The sequence below is a fragment of the Nanorana parkeri genome, unplaced genomic scaffold (genome assembly GCF_000935625.1).
Source record: "Nanorana parkeri isolate BGI_ZX_2015 unplaced genomic scaffold, ASM93562v1 scaffold1084, whole genome shotgun sequence".
Taxonomy (NCBI): Eukaryota; Metazoa; Chordata; class Amphibia; order Anura; family Dicroglossidae; genus Nanorana; species Nanorana parkeri.
This window is the reverse complement of record NW_017307352.1, coordinates 277,883-298,882: the sequence shown is the minus strand read 5'-3', so window position 1 is coordinate 298,882 and position 21,000 is coordinate 277,883. Positions and strand designations below refer to the sequence as shown.

The following is a 21,000-nucleotide window of genomic DNA, read 5'->3' as shown; positions in this document are numbered from 1 at the left end:
AATACAAAAGACACAGTGTGAGGAGAGGGGAGAGGGCGAAAGGGAGAACAAAGACCAGCCAATTGATTTTGCATGTAAAAAAAAAAAACACTTGGCAAAAGATTAAAAAAAACAAGCAAGGTACTCACAGCAGTGCACTTCAGGGGAGACAGTCAATACAGAGCTGAGTCCTGTCTGATCCACTGCAGTCCTCCTTCAATGGTGCTAAAAATGTGTGGAGGGTGAGCCCAGTCCTCAATGGTTGCTCTGCAGAAGTGAGCGGGTCCAGGGTACTGCTTTAAATCCTGGTCGGGTGTCACTGGTTGGTCTCTGGCCGAAAATTACAGGCAAGATTGTAGCAGGCTGGACCTGGGATGCGCTCCAACTGGGGAAAAAAAGGCACGTGTGCCGCTGAGGGGGAATCCTGTGGAGAGGGGGCCAGGGTGCTTCTCCAGGTATAGGTCTGAGGTGTCTGGCTAAGCTTCGTGTGGGAAGTAGAGGCTGCAAGTGACGGGTGAATTAAGTGTGTATGCAGCGGCTCCATTAGATTGTACTATGGAAAAGGGAGGGAAGCAAGACATGAAAGATGGAGAAAACAGGAAAGGGACTAAACGACGGGCCTCTTTCTCAAGCCCAAAAACAACAATGTGGAACATGAAGGTGGTGGGAAACACTGGGCAGGTTTAAAACTTGTGGGAGGAGCCAGGTCCCAGGAAGTAAACGAAAGATGATTGGAAAGAAGTGCAGGGAAATCAAGGCAAGATGAATTGGACCCACACGTAATTTGGGACTATGGGAAAGACGAGACGCAGGGATGTAGAAGCGTGGGAAAAGCAAATTAAATAAAGGTGAAAATGGAGTAAGTGGAGAAGACTGCACAAAAATATTTTAAAGGTTTAAAAAAAAAAAAAAAAAAGCATAGGCCAGGGGAAGGAGCTATAAAATGGTATGGATATCCAAATCCTCGTTGAGATCTGTGGGAGATAATATATACAGTGTGCAAACCCAATAAGCCTTTTGCTTACAGAGCCTGTGGAAATGCTCAGGGGCCGGAATGTTGCCTGGAATGTGTTCGATGGTAGACACTTGTAGATCCTCAAGTCTTTTTCTTATGTTTTAGAGTAAAATGACGGGGCGCACTACCGTGTTTCCCCGAAAATAAGACAGTGTCTTATTTTTATTTTTTTTTTACGAAAAAAGACACTAGGTCTTATTTTTGGGGGATGTCTTACCTGGCTGCTGCTGTCCACTCTGCCGTCCAGGGAGCCACAAACAGAAACACAGGTGTCAATTAATTCACCCATCACTTACAGCCTCTACTCCCCACACGGAGCTTAGCCAATCACAAACCTATACCGGGAGAAGCGCCCTGCCAACAGGCCCCCTCCCACCTCGGTTCTCCAGGATTTCCCCACCTCACCTGCCTTTTTTCCAGGAGGGGCCACCACATGCATCCCCAGTCCAGCACAACATCTTCAGACTGTGATGCTCTTGCCTGTCATTTTTGGACAGACACCAACCACTGACACCCGACCAGAACTGGAAGCAGTACGCTGGACCCGCCCACTTCTGCAGACCTTAAACAGCCCCGATGCTGGCGACGTACACTGTACGTCGTCAGTCACGAAGGGGTTAATGACCAGGTTCACCCTCCACTGTTTTCTAGCATTTCATGTGAAATCTTAGCACCTTCAATATTGTCTCACTACAATCATTGCATACCTGTTTGGGTTAGATTGTTTTTCTTAGAAGGATGACAGAGATTGGGCGAGAAATATGATAGACAAATGTAAAGAAGTCAAAGTGACTAGTGCAACCCAAAATGTCAAATAAAAGTTAGCATAACTCCAAAGATATATTCCAAAACAGATTTAGATTTAAGCAGACCCACCCCTTTAGTAACCTAGCCTGTTACCTACTCTACCTTACCAACCTAAGGCACAAAAATTGCCCCCTCACCATTATTAGTTCCTGGCTAACTCAGCTTTCCTTGAACGCCAAGATCATTACTGGGCCTAGTTCTGAAGATGAGCCAGAATAACAGTAAGGCAAGTGTTGGGAGGACCAAGGGTGACTTTCACTTAAAGGGTTATTAAACCCTCACCGTGTTTTTGCATATATCTACTGCTATTTTTGTAAAAGAGCTTGGTCTCCTGTGACAGCCGACTCCTCCCCTGCACAGCTGGCCCAGCCTCCTGTGACAGCTGTCTCCACCCTCACACTGCTCTCCTGATCTATCACAGGAAGCTGAGTGGCCTCTTGTGACATGCCGGCCGCTCATTTCGCTCTCCTCCACCGCACCGCTCGGCCTCCTGTGAGTTTCTCTCCTCCCCACTGGATGCTGCGCTGTCAGAAGGGACACAGAGCAGCGCCCAGTGCGGAGGAGAGAAACCAGGCATGCACCACAATTTCGGCCAAAAGATGGAACTTTCGGCATTTTGCCAAACACGCTGTTTTCGGCCGAAATTTCCGTGCATCCTTATTTAAAACGTGCACCTGCAGTAAATGTTTGGCGAGTATCAGATTCACTGCTTTATAATTCTGCCCCTTAGTGTTTAACTGCACTTCCACAGTACATTTTGGTCACGCTTATGAAACGGTCAAGTTCTCTTAACGTATGAAGTACTATGCTTCTACAAGGCTACACACAGGCAGATCTCTCACTGAACAGGGTGGAGAGCAACAACACCGCTAATTCACACCTTTCCCTTTTTTCTGTAGAAAGGGAAGAATTGACATGTCACAAACTGGAGAATTTGTCTTTGTGTTCATTATCGCAGGTCTTCACCTAAAAGAGACAAGAAATGATCCTGGCAAGGATTGCTTACAAAGATTGAGGTATGCATGACCATCCTCAAGCTATTTTTCTATCTCTTGCAGATAATGTAAAGGCGTTGTTTAAGCGGGGACGTGCTCATGCCGCAGTGTGGAACGCATCAGAGGCAGAGCAGGACTTCTCACGTGCAGTTGAACTGGACCCATCACTTGCTCCACTTGTTGCAAAAGAGTTGAAGCAGCTTGAAGCACGTATACAAGAGAAGGAATGTGAGGACAAAGCAAGATTTCGCGGAATATTCGAATGACTTTCAGTAGCAGCAAATTCATAGGTCAATGCGCCATTTCATGTGGCAGTAACTTGTTATGGACATGTGACTGGCACAATATATCAATTGTCATAGCCAAAAGATGGCAAACATCTTCCTTTCCAAAATGTAAGTTGCAGATCAGGTCAATGGTATTGTTTACAAGGCACAATGATTGTTTAGAACACAACACTGAGCAAATATCAGGAAAGCACTGCTCTCAGATCGAAAGGAAAGCTATATATTGTCCTGTAATAAGTCAACATTGCAGTAAGTAACTATATGCCATGTTAAAACCATGTCTATCATAACAATGAAAATTGCTGTAGAGGCAAGACAAACCACCTAGCATCAAATATGTAACAATCAAGAGTAACTTTATTTGCTTTTTATAGATTAAAAAAAAAAAGGGAGGAAAAAAAATTAGAAAGTGCAGAGCTAGAAAGAGGTCACGTACGAGCGTTGCGTTCTGTTTCAGCGAGACACTCTCTCACGAGAGCCCTAGCATGGATTATACCTGGAAAGTACAAAGGAAATGTTTAGCTACAGATTACAAATCAGAAAAAAAAAAAAAGTCTTGCAGGTAAAATGATTTTTAACCCTTACCTCTTTTTAATCTTTCCATGGCACTTTTGCTTCCAGCATAGGTGGGTCTGATCTCTCTGCCCATCTCCTCAATCACAGACAGCAGGTCGCTGTAGGTCCCCTGAGACACTGCTTGTGACACAGCTGGCTTCACTCCCTGCATAAGACAGAAAAGTCGACAACTTTCTTTTGGCCCAACAAGATATTCCAGTATTTTGTATTGTTTGTATATTTATAGCACTGCATGCAAGTCTGTGTACTCAAATAAACAAGAAATAAGTCAAACGTTTCTAGTTACATGGTCTGTCACTATGCATGTTAACTGCTCAAACATATGTTGGGTGTCAACAATTTAAAAATATATCATACATACAGTATATTGCCCAGACAATTAAATTCATGGGTTTTACTTTAACTGGAAAAACCTGAATACTAGTGGCAATAAATACTTGTTCCCGATACTCTACTAAGGTTATGTTCACACTAGCCAGCCCAAATGCCCCGTTTTAGTGGGCAGGAAAGTATGTTGTGACAGGTCTAGCAGTTGGGCAGTGTAATGCACTGTCTCCACTTTATTTGGAATGTACAAACAGTACACTTCATTCAGGTTATCGCACTGTAACAGTGTGACCTGCGCTGCCATCCAGTGCAGTTACTTCCCTATGTACTCCATTTACACCACAACATGGGTGTGATGTGCTATGATCTGTGGAAAAATGCAGACATAATACATTTTTGCAGCGCACATCACACAACTGCATTGTGGTTTGAACAGAACACAGAACAATTGTTTTCTTTTTTATATGCTATGCATTTTTCTTGTGTAGAACAGTGTGAACATAGCCTTACTATGAAGGAATCCTGGCATTTAACTTTGTGTTGAATTTTCTCATCCACCCAAAACTCAACTGATAAAAAAGGGAAGAATTATAACTGCTGGAGAAAACGTTTCTTACCGGTATAAAGCCCATAGAAGGGGGTCCAAAGTCACTGAAGTTGAGTCGGAAGGAAGAGACTGGCACAGCTCCTGATGGGGATGAAACCGCAGCTCCAGGCACTGCAAACCACATCAGATGAGGGGATGAGATGCTTGATGACTGCACACAACAGCTAGCCATCCACAGTAATAACATTGCAAGGCCACAATATGCACATAACAGGCGGGAAATGTGGATGAAGAGATTTGTGACAAAAAGGTGAAATTGATTATTCTAACAGCATTATTAATGCACAGGTATAAAACACAAGACTCAGAAAGCACAGACTGAACAAAAGGATAGGCCAGATGTCGTCTTTCCACCCATTACTCTTGGTATACCACAACCCTTTTCCCAATTTCAGAGGAATATGTCACGCATGCATTTTGGGCTTTTTTATGGCACAATATAGTGGCAGTCACTTGGAAGCACTGACTAGTTACTCTGTTAACTTGTTTTGATCAAATGTAGAAGTTATTTAAATTGCAAAAAGTACATTAGTAATCTGGCAGGATGAGATTAAGGTGATCAATCATAACAGGTATGCTGCATGTAAATAATCAATACCTTTTTAACAAAGTGAAGATAGTTTTTCCTGTCCTGGGGCTGCTACTGCTGACCTCCTGAATACGCCATCTGCCTTGGCTGTCATTCTTATCCTCAGGCTTCAGTTGGTTGCAACATAAGTGTTCTGGATCAGTGACTCCGTACTGAAGCCTGCTTAATAAGTATAGATTAGCAGGGATTCATTTAAGGTGGCCATACACTGTGCAAAATCCAGACAAAAGTTGCACAGTGGGTGTCTGTCGGCACCCTTTTAGCTGGCATCCCTCAATCAGCTGATCAAAGGAGTCTGTCGGAAAATCTTCGTGCGAATAGAGCCGGCAGCCAAGGACTGGTAAGCTGCAATATATACATTTTGTTTTTGGTGTTAAGACACGCTTTAAAGGGTTAATCTAAAGATCAGGTTAATTTTAGGGCTTACGTAAGTTTACGACTTAAGGTTAGAGCCAAGTTACCATTAATGGTTAACGGGAGTGCAAGGTCCAGGTTTTTTTTGCCAGAATTTGATTCTGGGTTCTCAGTAATGAAGGCCAACATACCGAAACACCTTTTCAGTCATTGGAGTCCGATTCACAGACTTACAAATAGGCAGCAATGCCGACATATGTAGTAAGCAAAAATTGCTGTCACCACATCTATATAGTAAAACCAGATGATCAGCAATACACAGGCAAATTCAGCCTTATTCGCATAACAAGTCCCCTTAAAAAGACACTAAAATGGGCAGATTTTCTTGAAAGCTCACCCCCCAAGGGACTTATTCTCCTTGGACCTCCAATTGTGTTTGCTGTGTTATTCCAGTGACAATGCTCTAAGATGGGAATTCCACTCATTTTAGAGAGATTTCCTAATTTCCTGTTGCATTTCCAGGACAGGAAGTCAAGCACAATCTCATCAGGGCACAGGCAGCAAAAAATAACTTGGCAGGGGTTTAAATCCTTCCCTACCACATCCTAAAGTGGGGGGAAAAAAATGTTGCTGTTAAAGTCCCCCCCCCCACAGTGCTAATGTAAGGACTTACCTTAAATGATGCCTCTTAATCTCATCATCTTCATCTTTCCAGGAGTTTTTAAACTGTCCCTCCATCGCTGGTGCGTGTCTCGGATCCAGAGCCGACTCCTCGGTCTTCTTCTCCGATGTCCCACGGTGTCTGTGCGGGTGCACACTGCGCCATAGACTTACCTTGTGTCTCCCCTAGTCTCCCAGCTGAACATCGGAACTGCACATGCGCCCGCCCCAAGATCCTTTGCGGCCGCCCGAGAAATTTTCAGATGTTCGGATGGGAGCCTGCGGCGGAGACACAGGTAAGAATGAACCCTTAGAAAAAGTGTTTTTTTTTTTACATCGTTTTGCATACATCTACTGCTTGCTAGCAGTAGATACATGCAAAAACAAATGAGGAGTTTAATAACCATTTAAATACATTTTTAGCTTTAAAATGTATTTCACAAAATAGATATATACACTTTAAAGAGAGTCTACCATTTAGGGCAATAGATTTTAAGAACCTTCCACCCATGGAGGAATACTTTAGAGAAGAACTCCAGGAAATAAATTGTATTAACCCCTTGCAGTGCTCGTTTGTGCCTAGGTGCAAATAGTGAAGAGTTTGCTTGTTGAGACAAACCTATGGACTGCTAAAATATATTAGATCACATAAAGAAATACATTTTCATGTTAAGATCTACTTTTCAAATGACGAGCTACATGAGATCTACCAACGAAAAAAAAACAAAACCTCCCTCTATCTCTCTCCTCGCTCTCTCCCCCGGCTGTCTCTCCTCGCTCTCTCCCCCGGCTGTCTCTCCTCGCTCTCTCCCCCGGCTGTCTCTCCTCGCTCTCTCCCCCGGCTGTCTCTCCTCGCTCTCTCCCCCGGCTGTCTCTCCTCGCTCTCTCCCCCGGCTGTCTCTCCTCGCTCTCTCCCCCGGCTGTCTCTCCTCGCTCTCTCCCCCGGCTGTCTCTCCTCGCTCTCTCCCCCGGCTGTCTCTCCTCGCTCTCTCCCCCGGCTGTCTCTCCTCGCTGTCTCTCCTCGCTGTCTCTCCTCGCTCTCTCCCCCGGCTGTCTCTCCTCGCTGTCTCTCCTCGCTCTCTCCCCCGGCTGTCTCTCCTCGCTCTCTCCCCCGGCTGTCTCTCCTCGCTCTCTCCCCCGGCTGTCTCTCCTCGCTCTCTCCCCCGGCTGTATTTTGCAAACAGTGCAGTGAAACAGGCTGTGTAAACTAATATTCTTTGATGTAACAAATAGCACCTCAACCACCAGAAAGGTGTCAGGGAGCTTGGCTCAGCAGACTCATGTGTGCACAGCTAAATAAATATACCAAAATGGAATAAAGGGGCCGCCATTCACACCCTTCGTGATCTACCAGCATCAGCTTTGAGAGGTACTGGTAGATCACAATCTACCTAATGGACACCCCTGCCCTAGATTGTTCACTTCTCCTGCCTTCTCGCACCCTTCACCCTTTTGTGAATAACCCTGTATAAAACTTTCTTTAGCACCTAGACAAAAGAAAGCACCCAACCCTTGCAGTGCAGGGGTAGCCCCACTGCAAGGGTTAACATTTTTAACTGGAGTTCTTCTTTAATACTGTTTACGCTCCAACATTTAACTTGCAAAGGTTTAGGGCACAGTGCAACAATGTAGCTAGAGCTGCAGCAAACCATTATTTTCAAAATCGATTAGTTAGCCGATTATTAAGTTCGATTAAATTGGTTAAAAAATAAAATACATTTTTAAAAATGGCTCTAGTGATGGGACTACTAGTTTGTATTGAGATTGTAGTCCATCACAGGAGCAAGCTTGGAGCGGTGGAAGTAAAAAATAAAAAAGTGTGGTGTGCAATATAGTGAGATAAAAAGTGTAAAATTATACAACAATGATGAAGAATGGCATTGGCTATAGAGGACTACAAAACCCAGCAATAGTACATTATACAGCACAATGCAGAATACCACAAGCTATATAGGAATACAACAAACCCCAGCAATACATTATACATACAGTGTATAATGTATTGCTGGGATTTTTTTGTATTCCTCTATAATATACAGCACAATGTGCCATCAGCTATAGAGGAATACAAATCCCAGCAATACATTATAGAGCACCATGTGTGGGAAAGCTTACATGAGCAGTCTTCCAGCAACTTGTTTCTGAGATCGGGACTGTCTATCGGCGGCTGTCATCCGCCCACACCTGCTCCTCCATACTTCTACCCGCGTCTCTGTGCCAATCGTAGATGTGGGCGGGCAGTGAGCGTGAGGCGGGGAGGAGGTGCTGCGCGTGGATGCGGCCGGGCGAGTCTGGCAGCAGCGATATGAGGTGGGGAGGAAGTGTGGAGCAGTGAACAGGGCCAACCAATGGGAAGCCGATTAAATCGATGATTGAAAAAGTTGACAACTTTTTCAATAATCGATTATGTTGATTAGTTGTTGCAGCCCTAAATGTAGCCATGATAATGCATAGGGAAAGTGGGTATCAGTAGGTGTGGGGTTTTCTTACAAGAGAACCTGTCACTTCGCTCTCAATAGGTAAACATTACAGACTAATGAGATGTTTTTTCTTTTGCCCATTCAGAGCAAAGTGAAATGGTTAAAATATATGAGTAGGCAAAATCTAAACAAATTCCATACAGCTCACCAATATATGAACACCCCCCCCCATCTTTTGTTTCTAAGTATTTAAAGTATTGAAAAATATCTGGTGATTCTGCCACAAATACAGTCAGCTGACAAAACCGTCACTGCTGCACTAAAATAACAGGAGGAGGAGCTGAAAAGAAGGCAAGCAGCTGCTATGGAAAGGGAACGTGAGCTGCAAATATAAAACAAGGAATAATGGAGATGAGGAGATTGGGGCGTTCTGGTGTAGTCTAGTAGGAGATGAAGTAAGAGGGATGTGCTGAGGTAGTTTAGGAGGAGAGAGGGACATACTGAAGTAGTCTGGGAAATGAGCAAGGGGCGTATTGACAGTCTAGGAGGAGATGAGAGAGGAACACGGTGTCATAGTCCAGGAAGAGATGAGGAGAGAGGGGCATGCTGGTGTAGTCTAGAAGGATGGGCGTGCTGAAGTTGTCTAGGAGAAGAGGGACGTGTTGTCGTAGTCTAGGAGGAGATGAGCAGAGAGGGGGTGTGCTGACTTAGCCTAGGAGATAACGTACTATGTCACCACGCCACCCTCTGCTCATCTCCTCCTAGACTACATCAGCACGTTCCCCTCTCCTAGACTATCGTAGTCTAGAATGAGAGAGGGGCGTGCTGAATTAGTTTAGGAGAGAGGGATGTAGAGGTAATATATGAGGAGAGGGGCAATGCCGCCGCAGTCTAGGAGGGGACGGGCAGAGAGGGGCAATGCCGACGCAGTCAAGGAGCGGACAGGCAGAGAGGGGCAATGCCGACGCAGTCTAGGAGGGGACGGGCAGAGAGGGGCAATGCCGACGCAGTCTAGGAGGGGACGGGCAGAGAGGGGCAATGCCGACGCAGTCTAGGAGGGGACGAGGAGAGAAGGATATATTGACGCAGACTAGAAAGATGAGCAGAGAGGTGCATGCTGACACAGGCTAGAAGGTGATTGCACCGAGGTATGATCGTTTGCAGCTAATCGAAGCATCTGCGATTACATGTGAACAGTCGCAGGTTGTTTTAGCTGTCACTGTATTGTACAGCACCTCCCACCCTCAGCTGATCGCTTGAGTCGCATGGAGGAATTTGTGACACTCATGCGATCGTCCCAATTTGTGGATGGGGTCTAAATTACCCTGCAACTTAGCTCTACATGGGCAAAATAAAAATGGGTCAATCTTACAAATGGACAATCTTTAAAAAAAAACAAAAAAACCCACATACAACAAAATATTCTGCCAAAAGTCTAGAAAACATTATCATATCTCTAGGCTGCCTTTAGCTGGCCACACACAATCAGACTTCACTTCAGATTTGATTTGCCAGATCAACAAAGTTTGTGTTAGCATAAAACAAATGCGATCTGTTCAGGTAAAATACATGTGGTTACCTTGCCTGTGCAAAGACTGACAATATTACCGTATATAGCAACCTAACTCCATCTTTCACTGGTGACTGGCTACTCTGCTTTGTCAGAGATGCCTTCATAGCCGTGTAAAGGAGTAGGAAGTATAAAAGGAAAGGGGCTCAATTACCAGGGGTGACAGGGATGCCCGGAGCGTTGCTGCTCCCTGCTGCTGGAGCCGGAGCAATCGGCTTGTACGACATGTCCGGCTGGAAGTGATGAGGATGATGATGATTGGCTGCTCGTCAGCGGTGTGTCGCGCGCCGCTCTGGGCTGTGCAGCGTATTCTATGGCAGGAATGTCCGGGGTCGCCGCTATCTTCTCTCCCACCCACTCGTTGACCACTCTGGATGATTACCACCGCTACAGACCTCAATAGGCCCTCACACACTGTTTCCGCGGAACTATTCTTTGGTCAGAACGCGTCCGTCTATGGTCGGTTTTTCCCGGTCGTAATGGCGCCAGTCCGCTCTCAACCTCCTCACCTCAGCTCACCCGGCTCCAGCTGCCCCTACGCGCCCCTGACGTCATGACGTCGTAAACCGGCTAAAGCCCGGAGCTCCGCCCCAAAACAGATGAAAGTTGCTTATAGCCCCGCCCAATCACTGAGGAGGGCGGAGCCAGAACTCAGCTCTATTGGAGAATTTACAATGAGTAAGTTCTTACAAGACGTTTCTTATATCTGTGACTAGTGACAAAAATAGCTCCAGATTCAATAGTACAGACACCTCTGTAAATTGGTCCTAAACGGACAGAACTGGTTCCACTAGACACACATAGCAGTGCTTTTGCATATCTGCTTTATAGAGTCTATTGTCAGGATAAATCAGAATTAATTCACATAATAAAAATTTGGTACAGTGTAAACTATCATTCGACATGAAGCATAGTAGAACCGAATTCAACACCTTTTTTTTTTAGTTTTGAATAGAGTAAGGGAAGGTTGTAACCCCTGTCAGATTTTGTTTTTTCATTGGGAGATTTCCCTTTACTTCCTTTCCGATAGCCACAACAGGAAGTGAGAGGAAATCCCTGGTGGTCACCAGGTTCACCAGAACTAGTTTCCCCATTGGAAGGTTTCCCGTCTATTCCTGTTCTGGTGACAATTCAAGATTTGGGATTTTCTTTCACTTTCAGTGATAACAGTCACCAGAACAAATGAAGGGGGCACAGGCAGCAATAAAATCTTCAGGGCTAGTTCACACCAATTGCGGTGCCTTCCAGAGCGGTAGCTGCTGGAACGCACCACAATCGCTCACAAAACTTCCCCCTGCGTTCTGGGGCAGTAGGGGGCGTGGCGGTGCATTGAATTCAATGGCACGGCTTCCACGCCCTCCCCGCAGTGCGATTGGACGCATGGGAAAACATTGCCTGCGTTCCGTTCCACTGCAAATGCAAAAAAATGCTGCTTGCTCTATTTTTTGCATTTGCAGTGGAACAGAACGCAGGCAATGTTTTGCTATGCGTCCAATCGCACTGCGGGGAGGGCAGGTGGCAACCTCTTCCCAGCGGGTGGACGTACATGTACGTGATCTTTTTTCTGCTCGTACCCGCGCAAGCCGAATCCCACTGTGTATGTAAGTAGCCGGTACCGGCTGTGAAATACAAGCATTCGGCCGGCTCTAAAGCTGGCCGATTGCTTGTATAACATCATACAGTGTGCAACAATTTCAGAATAAATGTTTCAGAATAATGTTCAATGTAAAATTGCAAAGACTTTAAATATACCTCTGGATTATTTCCATCAGAACCTGCGCCTTACTCAAAGCAGCATTAGTCTGATAAGATTAGCAAACTAAATCCTGTCAAGCAGTCAACATCTATGCATCCTAAAGCTTTGGAGCATTATTTGTCTTGTAAATAGTTAGGATATAAAGTTTCTTAAAATATAAATATTTCCTACAGATTGAGAGAGAGTGATAACGGTAATGTTTTGGATGGGTATGTAGCGCTCACCTTCAAAAGGAGCCGATGGAATACACGGGTACTTCTGTCTCACCTCTGTGATAGACCTCTGGTGATGGATCCACAGCACACCTTGTGAGGTTTTGAAAAGTTTTACTAAACAAATGAGGTACGATCTAATAAATGTATGAACAGGCATTGGCGTCACAAGGGGGGGGTGACACCATTGAAGGGGTGACACCAAAATTACTGACAGTCATTTCGGCGTCACCCCCCTCTGAAAAGTCGGGCGCTCGGTCATGGACTGAACCCCCGACAGTATCAGGAGAGAGGAGGGGATCCGGTGGCATACCTTATCCCGCAGGGTGACTGTCCCCTCCTCTCTCTGCCGGCGTCCATCACCAAGATGGCCGCCGGCAGGTATCAGAAGAGTGGTGCGCGATGACGTCATGCCCAGTGGCGAGTCGGCGGGGGGACACCCGGTAACCGCTCCGGGTGTCACCCAGCCTCAGGACGCCCCTGTGAACAGGTACAACAATGGCAAATAAACAGCAAGTAATAGAAGGACTTTAAATATGTTGCTGCTTATCTGCACATGCAAACAATACTGAATTGACTAATGGAATTCTATCTGAAACAGCAAACTGTGGAGGCAAAGTCTCAATTCAAACAGATCCGGGTCTTAAACCTACTGGCCAGTGGTATTTAACTAGGCTAGCCATTGGTGGGGCCCAAGTTCTGCTTGTACAGTTGGTTTAGACTGAATATCACAGTGGCCAATGGCCTCTCACCACTCTTGCAGCTTGGATAGTAGCTCTCTGTGTCGATTGGTGAAAGGAGGTGGTTTCTCCTCTCCAGCCAACAGCTTTCTAGGTCCAGCAGCTTGTGCCACACAGTAGCAGTAGCGATGCTTGCAGCACGTCTCTGTAGAATCCAATCACTCAGGAAAGGGCTGGTAGGATCTCTTTGTGGTACAGCAGTCACTGGATCCCCTCACCAGTTCATGCAGCGTTTCCCACACTGCAGAAGAATCCTTCAGCAGGATCCCTCAGTAGGAGAGCAGGCAGTCTCAGACACTGGAATCACATATACTGTTCAGCAGACAGTGATCACCAGCAACACCTCAGGTATTATCTCTCCCCTGTAATAAACTATCAGTCACCACTTCACAATACATCGAGCCGCTGGCAAATCCCTTGCTATGCCAATCTGCCCACGTTCTGAGAGTAGGCTCAGTCCCCTTTTCCTTCCAGATCACAAAGCGTCCTGGGAATGGTAGTTTAGTGCAGCATAACTTTTCATTGTCTCTTCCTGTGATGAAACTGCAACTCCCACAAACACTTTAATACTGCTGAGAGCTGAGCCAATCAAGTCTTTGTGACAACATACAGTCTTAAAGCGGTATTGCTCTTAAAAGGGAAATGACAATGGTCCCGCTACAGGTATAAATTGATAACGCCTTATATTGTTAAACTTGCCATATACTGATTGAGTTTCCCCAACTTCCATTCACACAGACAAAATTTGAGCTGTGAGTGGCCCTGTTAGCACCAACTGGTTTGTTAAAAGAAAGAAGTTCAATCAACTTTTGACAGGGAACTTAGGTGGAAAATTGTCAGCCAAACAGGGACTGAAGCTAGTGTCCCTGGGCTGTGTTGCAGCCTCCGGGGGGTTCCGCGGCCGCCATCTTGCTTAAAGGCCCTTCTGGTGATGTCACTTCCTCCCTGTGCTCGGCCTCGTGTCGGCAGCGGGAGGATGGGGCGTTTTCTCTTTCTCGGCGCGCTGGCTGCCGATGGATGTGCAGCTCTCCTCCAGAATATCCAGGGTCTCGTGGCTGTGAGGGACAGCTGCTGCTGGTGCTGCTGCTGTGACTTGGCGGTCATGAGTACTGCTGGGGTCCATCTCTGCCTACTGAGGTCTCGGTGGTCCCGGGGCAGTTAGTTTGGTGTGGGCGGTGTGTCATGGACCGCAGGGACAAGCCATTGGCTGTACCTTGTGAGGACTGCAGACTTCTCTCTGAGGATGCTTCCCATTCCCCTCTATGTGTGGCCTCTACGCCTGCATCCCTTTCCCAGTCACCAGTACTGCGTTATCCTTGGATGTTTTTTCATCCACTATGGATGGTTTTGTGACGCGCATTGAACATGCGTTGACGCAGTGGCCCCCCTATTCTTTCGGGGGAGTCGGAAGAGGAAGGGGAACTTTCCACGGTGTCGCCTCATCCTGACCCTGGGGATTCTTCCAAGTCTGAGTCGGCCAGTGAGGACGAGTCGGCCAGTGAGGACGAGTCGGCGGCTTCCCTCATGATTCAGGAGCACGCAATGGTCTCTGCTCTGAAACGTTCTTTTAGGGAGACACTCAAGATTGAGGATGCTCCTATTTTTCCGTGCTGCTGCCGGTTAAATTTGGGACGCAGAAGACTAGGCGTTCCACTAAGGTCCCCTTACATCTCCTTTGATGATTTCATTTATAAGGCCTGGAAACGGCCAACTAAGTCTTTCGCAGTGCTTAAGCATTTCTCTGTTCACTATCCTTTGGAGGAGGCCTTTTTGTCTAAATGGACATCTCCTCCTGCGGTGGATTCTCTGGTGTCACGCCTCAATAAAGCTACTGTTATTCCGGTGGAGGATTCTCCGTTGTTTCTGGATCTGTTCAACTGCAAACGCAAAAAATAGAGCAAGCCCTATTTTGTGCGTTTCCAGGGGAACGTAATGCAGGCAAAGTTTTGCCAAGCATCCGATTGCACTGCGGGCGGGGGGGAGGAGGGGCGAGGGTGTGGAAGCAGTGCCATTTAATTCAATGCACCACCACACCCTTCCCATCCCAGAACGCAGGGGGAAGTTTCGTCAGCGATCGCAGTGTGAACAAGGCCTTAGTGTTCTTCCTTTTTTACTGCTAAGTCCACTGTTTTCCTGAGCCCAGTGCGTCACTAATTCCTGAGCCCAGTGCGTCACTAATTCCTGAGCCCAGTGCATCGCTTATTCCTGAGCCCAGTACGTCACTAATTCCTGAGCCTAGTACGTCACTAATTCCTGAGCCCAGTGCGTCACTAATTCCTGAGCCCAGTGCGTCACTAATTCCTGAGCCCTAGTGCGTCACTGATTCCTGAGCCCAGTGCGTCGCTTATTCCTGAACCCAGTGCGTCGCTTATTCCTGAGCCCAGTGCGTCGCTTATGCCTGAGCCCAGTGCGTCACTAATTCCTGAGCCCAGTGCATCACTAATTCCTGAGCCCAGTGCGTCACTAATTCCCGAGCCCAGTGCGTTGCTTATTCCTGAGCCCAGTATGTCACTAATTCCTGAGCCCAGTGTGTCACTAATTCCTGAGCCCAGTGTGTCACTAATTACTGAGCCCAGTGTGTCACTTACAGAGCTGGCACTACCATATAGGCAGGTCAAGCAGCTGTAGACGGCGCGGGCGGGGGGGGCGCCCATTCATTCATAATTGAGGATATAGTAACCATACTCTGTCCTCAATTAACTACAAACACTGATCACCGACTGCTTGTACCCGCTCTCCTTCCTGACAGCTGTCACAGGAGGCTGAGCGAGCGGTGTGAGAAGGAGAGCTTAGCCTCCTGTGAGAGCGCCGGCTGCTCTTCTAGAGGGGAGATGAGGGAACAAAGGAGATGTGGGGGAGAGTGGGAACTGTATTTGTAGTCCTCTATAGTTCATGTACTCGGTCTAGAAAAAATGGTATCGGTGGATCTCTACTCCCATCCATGCCAGTACCGAGGTACAGACATGTATTAAAATTGATGGGAGGCAGAGTTAATTGACTACAAGTACGGTGCATAGGCAGCCGTCTGAGGGCGCGGCGGGTGGGGGGTGTGCAAAAATGCTCCTTCGCCTGTGTAGGCAAAAATCCTTGCACCGACCCTGGCTATTAAAGAGGGTGTGGTGCAGGGGCGGACTGGGCTGGGGGGCAGGTTGGCAATTGCCCCCCGTGCCTCTCTGATGCCTTTAAAAACGGCCCCCGCCGGCGCAGCGGTAATCACTCTTTTTTCATCTCTCTCCTCTGTGGAGAATTAAAAGAAGTGAGTGCCACTGCGCCGGCAGGGGGCGTTTTTACAGGAGGAGAAGAAGTCTTTAATGCCAGTGTACCGATCAGGCTCCTCGGCGGCCACGGACGGCAGCTCCCTCCCCTTTCAGCTGCTATAGGCTGGGAAGGAGACTGCACACGATTGGCTGGCAGCATAGTTATGCTGCACGGGACCAAAAGGCATTGAGCAGGAGACACCATGAGGCGGCTGAAGGCATCGCCTCAAAAGATGCAGGCAACTTCGCTGCTCCCCCCACCACCAGGAGAGGAAGAGGGCACAGCACCTGAAGAAGGAAGGAAAAGTACCACTGTAAGTACCTGTTCTTTCTGCGTGACCTCTGCACTGCGTACATACTGACTTCTGACCTCTCCCTTACACCGCTGGCCTCTGCACTGCGTACATACTGACCTCTACATTTCCCCGCTGACCTCTGCACTGCGTATATACTGACCGCTGACCTCTACATTCCCCTGCTGACCTCTGCGCTGCATTACATACTGATCTCTGACCTCTACATTACACCGCTGACCTCTGCACTGCGTACATACTGACCTCTGACCTCCCCCTTCCCCCGCTGGCCTCTGCACTGCGTACGTACTGACCTCTACATTTCCCCGCTGACCTCTGCACTGCGTACATACTGACCTCTGACCTCCCCCTTCCCCCGCTGGCCTCTGCACTGCGTACGTACTGACCTCTACATTTCCCCGCTGACCTCTGCACTGCGTACATACTGACCTCTACATTACACCACTGACCTCTGCACTGTGCATTAGACCGCTGACCTCTGCACTGTGCGTTATTGCTGACCTCTTTTTTTTAAAATAAATTCTTTTTTTCACGTTTTTCAAACAAAACAGGTAATAGATCAAAGGATACATAAACAGGACAGCGTGGCATGTGACTAGAGCGTCTTCATTATCAGGACGTACAATGCAACCAACAGTTATGTGGCTATCTTACAACCCGGCTGATGATAGTCAAGTAGGGAAGCCATGGGCATATGCATGCATGGAGACAAGCTTATAATCAGTGTATAATTGAAGATGTTCCTGAGGTAGGTGGAAATATTGGCGCGTATCGTCGCAGGCCCAGGGGAAACCTGAGTGGCTTGCTGACCTCTTTATTGTGCATCATACCACTGACCTCTGTACTCTGCATTACACCGCTGGCCTCTATACTATGCATCGCACTGCGGAGCTCTGTACTGTGCGTTATACCACTGTACTCTGTGTTACAGTGCTGTCCTCCGCACTTTGCGTTACACCACTGACCACTACACTCTGCGTTACACTGCTAACCTCTGCACTGTGCGTCACACCGCTGACCACTGCAAACGGCATTACACCATGACTTCTGTACTGTGCATTACACTTCTGACCACTCCACTGTGCATTACTTTGCTGACCTCTACATGACACCACTAACTTCTACACTATGTGTTACAACACTGACTTCTGCACCCTGCATGACACCTCTGACCCTGCACCCTGCGTTATAAACTCTTCACAGAAAAAACAGAAGGGGAGCGGAGCAAGTCTGGGCACGCATGAGTCCTAGCTAGTGTTATTACACATGATTTTTGACACCTAAAAAGGCCTTCAAACCAGGGATGCACCGATACCAGTATTGGTGAGGGTGCCCTGATACTAAAAACCGATACCGGTGCTTTAATTTTTCAAATTGATTCGGCTGTGTTAGGTCCTACGCTTGCTGGGGACCATGCAGCAGCCTTCCGGGGAACCACATGGTGCCTGCTTACAGCTCTTCCGCCGCGCGAACATCTTCCCCTGCTATGACCCTCCCCACCCCTTCTGAGACCCTCCACACCACTCCTAAGACCATCTGACCAAGACATCAGGCTGACACCCCGAAGCAGAGCAACAGCAAAGAGTATGTAGCAAATTAATATACTATTATTCTGCACTGCTGTATAATGTATTGCTGGGATTTGTAGTCCTCTATAGCTGAAAGTATTATTCTACATTGCTGTTTATGTATTACTGGAATTTGTAGTTCTCTATTGCAGGTGCCATTCTGCATTGCTGTATAATGTATTGCTGGGAATTGTAGTCCTCTATAGCTGATTATATTAATCTACATTGCTATATAATGTGCTGAGATTTGTAGTCCCTCTACAGCTTGGAGTCAGTGGCAGAACTACCAGGGTCGCAGCGGTCGTGTACCGCACTGATGAGGCATCCCTCCACTACAAGTGTGCTATAGTTTTCCTCAACCCAGAAATGTATCTACCGCGTTACTTCCAGGTGTGCATGAAGAAAGGGGGTCATTAAAACAGCTGATTCGGATGACACGGCCCCACCGTAAGTGACGCGGTCGAGAAAATGTATGGGGTCGAGGAAAATTATAAAACACTGACTTTGACACTGTCTTGCTCCTCCCACTATTCTCCCCACAGCACACAGCCTAGAAGTCCGGTGGCCCACAGTGGATTAGAGTGCCTGCTCCACCATATGGATTGTGTCTTCGGTGGTCATGTCCAAAAATTCCGCCCAGCGGCCAATGTGGGACGGCACTGAGCTGGAGGATTCTTGTATGTGGGTCACTACGTTCCGGGCAATAAGGGACAAGGGCATATTAGTCTGGGGGGAAGAGAATAATGGAGAAAGGGGTGAATGGACCATTTCAGGCCAGGGCATTATAAGGTGACTGGAGATAAAGTGGCTTAATTGCATGTATGGGTAACTATGGGAGGCCGGGAGACGGTGTTGGGTTTGGAGATCTTGTAAGGTCTTTAGACGCCCTTGGGCGTCAAATACGTCCGACAGAACCACAATACCCCTAGCTGCCCATATCCGGAAGGCATTAGAGTCAGCGCCAGCCGCAAATCCTGGAGTTCTGAATGTGTTTAACAGTTGTGCAAATACATAAATATCTCAGCATTACCCTGCCTGGTTGTGATTGCTATAGCCCATTCTTATGCTGCCATGTTGGAGTCAGGAAAACAGAAAATTGTATACTTACTTATCGGTAATTTGCCATTCCTGACGCCATATCATGGTAGCATATGGGATCCTCCCTTGGCTTTCGCATTGAGTACTGTTACGAGACTAGTTGCCTTGGGATGCTTTTTTTAATTTATAGTATAACTGGTCCTGTGATTGGGTGAGGGGTGGAGCTAACCCATTCATATGCTGCCATGTTATGGCGTCAGGAAAGGAAAATTACTGATAGATAAGTATTAAATTTTCCGTTATATACACAGTTAAAACACAGAGTCATATCATGGGCATTCAGAAGATGCCTAGTATTTTTTAGACATGTGCACCAGCAAAAAATGTGTTTAGTTTCGTATAATTTTGATTCGGATTTTGCATTATTTCGTTTTTCGGATTCGGGTCCGAAATTTAATTCGTTTCGGGATTCGGACGAAATTCGTTAGCGGCAGTCCGGTCGAACTTTCGTTTTGTTTTCCTTTCGTTCGCTCGTGGCAGCAAGGTGACATTTGAGGGGGGGAAAATATTTTTTCTTTTTTTTTAGTCTGAAGAAGATGAAAAAAAAAAGCGTGAGGTTTCACCCCAATTCATACCTTTTAGGTCTGGCAGGAACGTTAGGAGGGACCCCCCCCCCAAGTTAAAACAAAAAAAGGGCGTGAGGTTCCCCCCAAAATCCCTACCACGCCCTTTAGGCCTGGTAGGAATTTTAAGGGGGAAGCCCAGCCCCAAAAAATAGGGGGAAAAACGTGGGGTCCCCCTAACATTCCTACCAGACCCTTGATCCCAGCAGGGGGGGGAAAGGGGGTGGCTATCGAGGGCCCCTTCCTCCCTGCGCCTTCTCAGGCCACATGCCCTCGGCATTGGGAGGGTGGTTGTGGGGGTCTGCGGGCAAGGGGGCTTATTTTCACCGCGGTACCCCTTTAAATAAAATACTTGTGAATGAGTAAGGAGTACAAATGTCACATCCGAATTTCCCGAAATTTCAGGGAAAATTGCTGGAAATGTATTTCTTTTTTAAATATTAAAATGAACATGACAGCATGGCTTGCCAAATTTATTTTTATTATGACAAAGCCCTGTGTCATTACTGTACCCAAATTCAGCGCTCCAGTTCCAGCAAAAAAAGACACACCAGCCCAAACAATGTCATCATTAAACTTTTGCTGAAATATCAAAAAGATAATGTTTATAACACAATCCTATTCATAAAAATTCTGCATAGCTCAGTGACTCATGAGATGCTAAATTTACCTCTTCTCCCATGGACCCCATGTATAGGCCAATGTAGTTTGATCTATATGTGCGTTATAATTAATCGAAATTAATCGATTAAAAAAAAATTAGATTAATCGAACACGAACATTTTAATCATTACTGGCCCTAATGATTATATAATATAATATTTAACAGCAAAGGGAAGTTGCTCAGCATAGCGGCTGTAGCTGGGACCTGGAACACCCTTTATAGAAGCAATCCAGGCAAAACTTTTCTTAATCCTTCCAGTGGGGCTACCTCCATACTGCAAGGGTTAACTGCTCCTTTTCTTCTAGGTGCTAATATAAAAAGTTATATTCACCTGATCCTCCGAGCCTACTTGCTCATAGACCAGTCCTTCCAGCCTCGCTTCCTCTCCGCTGTAGCGGTCTATGGTACCTCGAGTCATCACATCCAATACACTGAGTATTGGATATGAATACACAAAGAGACATACCATCGCTGCAGTATAGGTGGCTGGAGGGAGCACTGTGAGAGCAGGCTGGTTCCGAAGTTAAATTGAGTATAACTTTTTTAGCAACTAGAAGAAAACAAGCACTTCTTTAATACACTGTAGTAGCTACAGCTGCTACTGTACAGTGTATTACAGGATCCGTGCGGCCCCTGCCAGGG

At 46.8% G+C, this 21,000-nt stretch overlaps 2 protein-coding genes across 2 annotated transcripts in view; one reads left to right on the top strand and one right to left on the bottom strand.

Moving 5' to 3' along the window:
* AIP (aryl hydrocarbon receptor interacting protein) overlaps positions 1-3,167 on the top strand; it is an 18,722-nt gene extending 15,555 nt beyond the window's left edge. Inside the window, exon 6 of the mRNA XM_018567693.1 lies at positions 2,860-3,167. Within this exon, the coding sequence (XP_018423195.1) occupies positions 2,860-3,062 (203 nt within the window). The 3' untranslated portion in view covers positions 3,063-3,167. The remainder of the gene's footprint in view (positions 1-2,859) is intronic.
* Positions 3,168-3,426: 259 nt separating this feature from the next.
* CDK2AP2 (cyclin dependent kinase 2 associated protein 2) lies at positions 3,427-10,481 on the bottom strand. Its single transcript, XM_018567695.1, has 4 exons — positions 10,341-10,481; positions 4,604-4,704; positions 3,669-3,804; positions 3,427-3,579 (listed from the first exon to the last, which is right to left on the bottom strand). Exons 1-4 carry the CDS (start codon positions 10,411-10,413, stop codon positions 3,512-3,514), a joined length of 378 nt encoding a protein of 125 aa, XP_018423197.1. The 5' UTR covers positions 10,414-10,481; the 3' UTR covers positions 3,427-3,511.
* Between the last annotated feature and the right edge of the window lie 10,519 nt (positions 10,482-21,000).

What these genes read in the sequence shown, in the direction of transcription:
- CDK2AP2 (XM_018567695.1), bottom strand. Translation starts at nt 10,413, where the DNA reads ATGTCGTACAAGCCGATTGCTCCGGCTCCAGCAGCAGGGAGCAGCAAC. An exon ending in CTTCTATGGGCTTTATACCG is followed by an intron (nt 3,805 to 4,603) that starts GTAAGAAACGTT and finishes TGTCTTATGCAG; the next exon opens with GGAGTGAAGCCAGCTGTGTC. An exon ending in CATGGAAAGATTAAAAAGAG is followed by an intron (nt 3,580 to 3,668) that starts GTAAGGGTTAAA and finishes TGTACTTTCCAG; the next exon opens with GTATAATCCATGCTAGGGCT.